Raw genomic sequence first — 7,850 nt, 5'->3', positions numbered from 1 at the left:
CAGGCGCCCCACAAGGAATGGTTTCCTCTGGCTTCCCAGCAAAGGGGCAGACCCTCCCCAGCCAGCCCTAGGACCCAGCGAGGAGGCCCACAGGGCTCCCCTGGGTCCAGTGTGAGTGACAGACATTAGGGCCCTATGTTGGTCCTTCGCTCCCCATGCCACTACCTCCCATACCTGGCATCCTCTCAGCCAGAAAGGTCCCTGGAATGAAGTTCCCCTCCACAGGCAGAGAACAATGTCCTAGTCTTCTGTCTTCTGGCTTGCCCATCACCAGTGGACCTTCTGGCTGGGGGAACACACCTCCGGAGTCCTCCCCACTGGGCAGCCCCGGACACACTGTCTGGGCCCAGCCCATGGGAGGCAGCCGAGCGGGGAGGGCAGAAGCTGCCGACTTGTCAGCTGCCAACAGTTGGGAACGGCGCGGCCTCCCCTTACTCGCCCAGAAGCACCGCCGCCTTACGGGTCCCACACTGGGTGCCGGCCCTGGGACCTGGCGGCTGGATGGCCCGGAGCAGCTACGGCCCCACCACGGGGTGGGGTGGGGTCAAGGGGAGCACAGCGGGGCAGGCGGCCAGAGGGCTGAGGGCTTCCTTCCGGAGGGGGGCAGGACAGGTGGCGTGTGGGTGGTGGGGGGCAGGTGGGGTCGCTGGGCAGGAGGGGGTGCGCCGCCTCAGTGAGACAGTTCGTGAGTGACGTCCCCAAGCAGGCACTGGCCCCGTCCTTCTGCGACACACCCAGGAGCAGAAGTCAGCAGGGGCCAAACCTCGGGGCACTGCCCAGCCTCCGGAGAGCCCGCTTGGCAAGGAGGGTGTGGACAGGGCCCAGCAGATGACAGTGTGCTCATTCCCAGTGCTTCCCCCCTTGCCCTTCAGACGTCAGGGGGCGGCTCTCCCTACCCACACCCCTGCTCCCGCCGAAAGGGCCGCCAACCCTCCCGCCAGGAACCTCACCGCACCACACCGGGGCTGGTAGAAAAGGGAACAGATCAAATAGTTTATTTGGAATGAACACATTGATGCAAAAATGAAATATTAAGACAGACGGTTACATGACAACCATCAAAATAAATACATAGATAGTCTGATAATTTAAGGCGCCCGCTCAGCGGGCCGAGGCTCTGTGACTCCGCGTGGGAAGATCCTTCCGTGTGGGTCATGGACACGGCTCCCGGCCTTTATCCTCGCTGTAGTCTGCGGGTGGGCGGCCCGCCCTGGTTCCCCGCAGTCCCGGGCACCCCCCGTGGTTCCTGCCAGCGCGGCCCCGCGTCGGGCCCGACTCGTCCAGTGCGCGGCTCCTGCCGGGCGGGGCGGGGGAGGGGGGTGGGAGGGGAAGGAGGCGGTTAGGGAGCGGGACCCCAGCCCGGGACCGAGGGGATCGGGGTCCGGCCCGCGGTAGGTCCCCCAGGGCCCCGATGCGGCCGGAGGCAGCCCGACGGCTCCGGCCACGCGCCCAGACACGCCGCGGTGGCGCGGCACCCGGTCCCCTTCTCGATGGTGTCCCCGCGACGGGGCAGCGCCTCCCCCCGACGGGCGGCACTCACCTCGGCGGCGCTCAGGGCGCTCGGGCCGGCCGGGGCTCGGGGGGCGCGGCGGGCGCGGCGCGCTCCTGGCGGCTGCGGAAGTCCTGCAAGGCGCGGCGGTTCTGGAAGTCGATGAGCGCCAGCGTGATGGCCGCGTTCCAGCAGCTCTCGCCCGCGCAGCGGAAGTCGATCTCCTTGCGGTCGGTGGTGACGATGGTGAAGTAGACGTACTTGCCGGTACGCTCCACGCAGTCCACCTTGAGGATGGAGTGGAAGCGCAGTTCCTTGGGGCGCGCGCCGGGGCCGGCGGGGAACAGGCGCAGGCGGTCAGGGGTGAGCACGCCGCGCTTCTTCTTCCACAGCTGGAACAGGCTGTCGCTGCGCTTCTCCAGCTCGCCCTCGCGCAACACCTCGCCGGGCGTCTTCATGTCGGCGGCGTGGGGAACGCGCTCGGGCGGCAGCGGCGGCGGCGGCGCGGGCGATGAGCGCACGGCCGAGCCGGCGCGGCTTTTATGCGGCCCCGCCTGCGCTCGGCCCCGCCCCTGCCCTCCCCCTCGAGGCCACGCCCCTCCCCGCCCCCTTCCCCTAGACCACGCCCCCACCGGTCCCCGGCAGCCGGAGGTCGCCCGCTACGCTCCTGTTCCTCCGACGCCCCAGCTCCGGCCCCGTGGGGTGACTCGCGGTCCCTACCCCGCCCCGGACGCCGGCCCCGCGGAGGAATGCGCTGCGGCCGGCCCTGCCCGCGGTGACTCACCGCCGGGGAGCCCCGGGAAGCGCCGGGGGACGGGGCCGGCCCAGGGCGGGGAGTCGGCGGGGCGCGGACCCCCACCCTCCAGGCGCCCCGGCAGCTAGTCCTGGCGCTCCAGGGCTCGCGGCAGATCCCACGCCTTCCCGGGGAGACCCTCCGACGGCCCTGCCCAGCCGGCCTGCTGTCCCACCTTCACTCCCGCGGGCCTCCCCTGGCAGGACCTTCCGTCTTCCGCACCCCCGGGGCCAGGCCGACCCTGAGAGCAGGTGCTGTGAGCCTGCTTTCTCGTCTGTGAAATGGGGACAATAACACTTTTGTTAGATAAGGGAACATATGGAAAGTGCTAGAACAGCACCCCTTGGGGCTCAAGAAATGTGAGGGTGCCTCCTCCCCTCCTGGGAGCCTGTCCTTCCTGCGCCCTCCCGGCGGCTCGCAGGAGGCGACCCCCACCGCCTGCACAGCCCAGTGGGGAGAGGTCCTCGGAGCTGTGGGTGCGGAAAGCTCCTGCTGGTGCTGGAGGGTCAGCCTGGAGAGGGTGGCGGGGGCGGCTGAGTCATGCCTTCCAGCCGGGCGGGCAGGCTTTGTATTTACTCTTTTCCTTTAAAGGGTTTATAGGAGCAGGAGTGATGGCTGGCTCCTCCCGGGTTCCCAGGGGTGGGGGTGGAGTCACAGCAGGGGTCTGTGGCAGCCAGGGCCTCTCCTGGACACCCACTTTCCAACACCTCCACCTAGCTGTGACCCTGGGGAAGGACTGCAGACCAAACAGGAAGGGCCTGAGTCCCCTGGCGGGCGGGGACAAGCTTGCAGGCCAGGTGCAAATGAAAACACAGGTGTCTGGTTCAAAAAAGTTTTCCAGCTGGTGACGGCAGAGCAGAGAACCGAGCGCAGGACCGCGTCTGTGCAGGTCCGTGAAGCCTGTCCTGGAGCTGAACTGACCCTGCCCCAGCCGATTGTGGCACTCGGACTTGGGAAGTCCCCTAACCTCTCAGAGGGCAGTCCAGAACTCTGGCCCTTCAGGGTCACTGGCTCCGACGAAGGGCTTAAACTAGGCCTGTGCGAACGGCAGCAGGGGACCGCTGCCCAGGGCTCCGCATCTGTGTGGCCAGGGGTGTGGAAGGGCAGGGCAGGTGAGAGGGGAGAGCCGGGGCCCAGGATTCTGGTCTGTGTGGGGGAGGACTGGCGGCCACGCTCTTTCAGGGAGCCAGGCTCTGCAGGCCAGAGGCTTGGGCGGGTGGGAGACAGGTCCGCCCTCCACAAAACGCGGGGCAGCCAGAGCCTTGGAAGGGGTAAGTCCAGCCGCTACAGGCATCCCAGCAGAGCTGGCGTTTCGGATCAGGCTGAGTGGGAGTGCCTACCCTCCATCCCCTGGGCACTCGGCCTATGTGGGTCGGAGGGATGCCAGGCAGTGAGACCTGGGCAAAGAGGCTGCCCTGGGCAGTGGGACACCAAGAGAAGCAGACCAGGGACGGAGCCCCCCAGCTGCCCCCACTCTGCCTGCACCCCTCTGAGGCCTGTGAGCACCCACTAGCCCGCCTCCCCCACCCAGGGGCCAGTGTGTCCAACCTTGGCTCCAGGCAAACCCCAGGCACTCGGCATTGCTGAGACACGTACAGTACTGTGTGCCTGCAGGCCTGGCTGGTGCTAGGACCCTGAGGGGAGGAGCCCTGCCTGCCCTCCAGAAGGGGGCACTGGGGCCATGGGGCCAAGAGGACAGCTTGAAGGACTCCAAGGGGAGGGAGTGGCTCCCGAGGAGCTGCCCAGGGAGGCACGCGCCTGAGGGGTGCTCTGCTCAGCCCAATTCAACATTTGGAGAAGTTAGGCCTTAGGGAGGAGGGGAGCCTGCTGGAAGGGACGGCGGGGAGGGGGTGGGAGCAGAGATGGGCTTAGGATGCTGGAGGAACAGACTGAGGGGGAGGAAGAGGATATGGGGGGCTCCGAAGCCAGGGGAGGCCCAGTGAGGCGGGTGAGGCCGCCTCTCCTTGCCTCCCATTGGCCAGGCCTCCCTGGGGAGCACTGGCGGGTCAGTGACCTGGGGGGGTGGTCTGACAGGTGGTAGGACAGGTCATAGGGGGTGGAGAGCCCTGGCCCCCACCCTGGGAGGGAGACCCCCCGGGCAGGGCATCCTCAGCGGGGATCACGGAGGGTCGGAGGGCTGGGGGCCGGGAGCTGGGCCCACCTCGGCAGCTTCACTACCAACAGCCCCTGCCCTGGGGCCTGAGACCCCCATCCAGCAGAGGCCCACGGGGAACCTAACAGCTCCTGCTCCTGGAGCAGGGAGAGGGTCCTGTGCCCGCCCCCACGCAGGCCCATCTGGGGGACCCTCTGGGGCAGGGAGTTGAGGGGGATGTTGAGGAAGCAAAGCGCTGACCTTGCAACCCCAAGGGAGGACCTTTTAGGGGAGGCCCCTCCCTGAGCCATTTGAAAGCCAGGAGCCCAGACAACCCACCAGGCAGATGGCTTCCCGCCGGGCAGCGATGACCGCGGTATGGGCTGGACCTGCACTCTGCAGGGAGCTGCGGTCCACCAGGGTTCTTGGCCGGTGGGTGCTGGACGGCCAGCCGCTGGCTGGAGAGACGGGGGCCCAGCACCTGCAGGCGCCGGGCCTCATTCGCCCGCTTTGCCCTGTTGGTCCCCCAAGAAGGTGGGTGCCGCTGGGGTCGCCTTCTTGGCTTTTCAGGGAATGGGGGAGGGTCTCAGAGAAGTTAGGGGCTCAGCTGAGGTCCCACTTCCAGCAAGTGGGATTCGGAGCCACTCTACTGAGTGAGCCCCAACGCCTGGGGGCAGGAAGTAGCCCCGCCCGGATGAACAGGGAGGGGCCGTGCGGGGCTTCGCCTCCCATCTGTGGCTCAGGCCGTGTAGGTCAGAGCCAAGTTTACTAATATTTACCTAAGGGTCGCATCCAGGATTCACGCAGAGCCTGCCTGGGGGCAGCCCGCTCCTGCCTCGTGCAAACAGACGGCCCCAAACATCCGGCCCCGCACACTCGCTGTCCCAGACAGAATGAGGGCACCTCTCTGAAACGCCCCTCATGAGGTCATCCGTGTGGCAGTGAGAGGCCGAGCCCCGGAGGTTCTTGCCCAACCGGCCTGGGAGCAGCAGCCTGTGAGGACACCGGTGCGTCATGGGCCGGCCCAGGTGCCCGGGGCTCCTCACCACCCTCTTCCTGTGGGAGACGGTACTCAGGAACAGCCGCGGGGTGGGGCTCCCTGCTTCCCCTGCCTGGGAGACTCTCTCCCCTGGCCTCCTCCAGGAAGTCCCCTCGGATTGCCAGGGCATGGCCTAAGGCCTGCTCCCACCAACTGCGTAACTGCTGGGCCTTGGGGTTCCCAAGATGGCTCCAGAGTGAACCTCTGGAGGGCGGGGGCGGTCCCCGTACCAGGGAGGTGACCCATTGGCCCCGCCTGTGACTCAGGCCTGCCCTTGATCTCTCTCCTCCCAGCGGGAGCCTGGGAAAAGTGAGAGGCCCAAGGGCAGGAGGCTGGTTTCAGCCAGCCAGGCTTTCACTGTCAGCCTGGCTTTGGCCCCGTAGACGAGGACCCAATGAGAACAGTGACGCTACCCAGAACACCTTTCTCCGCCTTGGCCCCTGGCGAGCTCCTATTTATCCTTCAGCACCCAGCTCAGAGGTCACTAGAAGCTCCTGGAATGCAGCGAAGCGTCTCAGTCTTTGGGGCCCCCGGGGCCCAGCCCGGGTGCTCAGGAAAGGTTTTGGGAAATGTGGACCTAAAAAACATCGACCTCACCGTCCAAGAGATGCGACTGTCAGAGCAGCTGAAGTTAGTGGACGCTCTGCTTGCTCCTCAGTAAAACCGGAAAATCAGGGAAGGGGTCTGGGGTGGGGAGCCAGCGGGCACGCCTGTCACTTAGGGGAGACTGCCCAGGGCCTGGTTCACGGGGACACAGGACCCTTCTGGAAGCTTGAATGAGAGAAGGAGTGCACAAAATACAGGGAAGGAGGGAAGGAGGGCAGAGGTGGACAAGCTGTGCCTGCGGCCCTCTGGATGCTCAGCCCTTGCAGCCCCCGGGCGGCGTCATCACAGGACAGCTAGGACATCTGGCTCCTGCCCACCCCACCCCCAAAGGTGGACTGTTTACTAAGATTCACCCAAGGGTCTCATCTGGGATTCGTGTGGAGCCTGCCTGAGGGGACACCCACTCCTGCCCCCAGGCAGACTGGTCCCCCAATGGGAAGCAACCCGTGTCCGTCGCCAAATGAACGGATACCCAAGACGTGGTCCATCCACACACCGGACTGTCACTCGGCCTGAACACAGAGGGACACGCTGACACCAGCCACAGCGTGGATGGACCTGGGGGACGTGATGCTGAGTGAAACAGGCCAGACACAAAGGGACAAATCCTGTAGGATTCACCCACGAGATCCCTAGAGTCTCCAGATTCACAGGGACAGAGAGTGGACAGTGGGCGCCGGGGCCGGGGGAGGGCTGGGGGTCGGCGTCTCGGGGGAACAGAGTGGATGGTGGGCGCCAGGCCGGAGGAAGGATGGGGGTTGATGTCTCAGGGGGGTGGAGAACAGACGGTGGGTGCCAGGGCCGGGGGGGGACGGGGTCATTGTCTCAGGGGGACAGAGAGTGGACAGTGGGCACCAGGGGAGGGATGGGGTGAGTGTCTCGGGGGAGTTTCAGTTTGGGAGAATAAAAGGATCTGGACATGGGTGGTGGGGACAGCTGCACACGTGTGAGCTGTGTGCTTAGAGGTGGTGAAGATGGTACATTTACGTGTGTTTTGCCAGTTTAAGAAACGTATTCACACGTGAACACGCATGTGTGTCCAGGTAGGAGCCCGCCATGCTTCCTAGACACGCATACTATTCTATTCCATCTGTGTCCCGGGCAGTCCTCCGCGATTTCCCCGCGCTCGCGTGCACAGGGTTACCGGGACAGACTTTGAGATGTGGAATTGCCGTGTGAAATGTGACAGCTTGGACCTGCCGGCCAGCTCGCACCCCCACTGGAACGTGCCAGGCGCCCAGCGTTTCCGCAATCTGGTGGCCGAAACTGGGGTGTCGTCCCCATGGAACCTGTGTACTGACTTCACGGGGTAAGAGTCAGTGTTAACTAATCCAACGAAAGATGCGGTTAAGGATCTCGTAAGGCCATCCCAGCTTACCTGGGAGGGCCCCGAAAGCGGTCAGTGTCCTTCCGAGAGAGGGAGCAGGGGCCACATGCCCACGGAAGCAGGGGCCGAGGGACATGGCCACAGCCCAGGGACGCCCGGGACCCCCAGCAGCAGGAGCAGCAGGAAGGACCCTCCCCCAGCGCAGCCTGATGCCTGGATCTGCACTTCCGGTCTTCAGAAGCCTGCCGAGTGTAGATCTAAGCCCCCCAGTTTGCTCCTTGTTTCAACGTCCCCGGGTCCCCGCAGCCTGCCACGCCGTCTGGTGGCAGAGGCGGCCCAGCAGAGTGGTGGCATGAGCTGGCTTTGGCTGGTGAGGTCAAGGCTTCCCAGAGACCACTGGTGACTTTGGAGCCGGGCGTGCAAGGATGTTTGGGGGTTCGCCACATCACCGGGCCTCCCCCAGGTGAGGACAGGGGAGAGTTGAGCGTGCTCTGCGTAGGTCTG

At 65.7% G+C, this 7,850-nt stretch overlaps 1 protein-coding gene across 1 annotated transcript; it reads right to left on the bottom strand.

The window, feature by feature from the left end:
• Nucleotides 1-948: 948 nt before the first annotated feature.
• Nucleotides 949-2,012, bottom strand: PHLDA2 (pleckstrin homology like domain family A member 2). Its single transcript, XM_026482933.3, has 2 exons — nucleotides 1,541-2,012; nucleotides 949-1,294 (listed from the first exon to the last, which is right to left on the bottom strand). The coding sequence occupies exon 1, from the start codon at nucleotides 1,945-1,947 to the stop codon at nucleotides 1,552-1,554; it is 396 nt and encodes a 131-aa protein (XP_026338718.1). The 5' UTR covers nucleotides 1,948-2,012; the 3' UTR covers nucleotides 949-1,294; nucleotides 1,541-1,551.
• Between the last annotated feature and the right edge of the window lie 5,838 nt (nucleotides 2,013-7,850).

This window comes from Ursus arctos, unplaced genomic scaffold (genome assembly GCF_023065955.2).
Source record: "Ursus arctos isolate Adak ecotype North America unplaced genomic scaffold, UrsArc2.0 scaffold_23, whole genome shotgun sequence".
Taxonomy (NCBI): domain Eukaryota; kingdom Metazoa; phylum Chordata; class Mammalia; order Carnivora; family Ursidae; genus Ursus; species Ursus arctos.
Note: the sequence above shows the minus strand (reverse complement) of the source record. Positions and strands in the feature narration are given on the sequence as shown.

What these genes read in the sequence shown, in the direction of transcription:
- PHLDA2 (XM_026482933.3), bottom strand. Translation starts at nt 1,947, where the DNA reads ATGAAGACGCCCGGCGAGGTGTTGCGCGAGGGCGAGCTGGAGAAGCGC.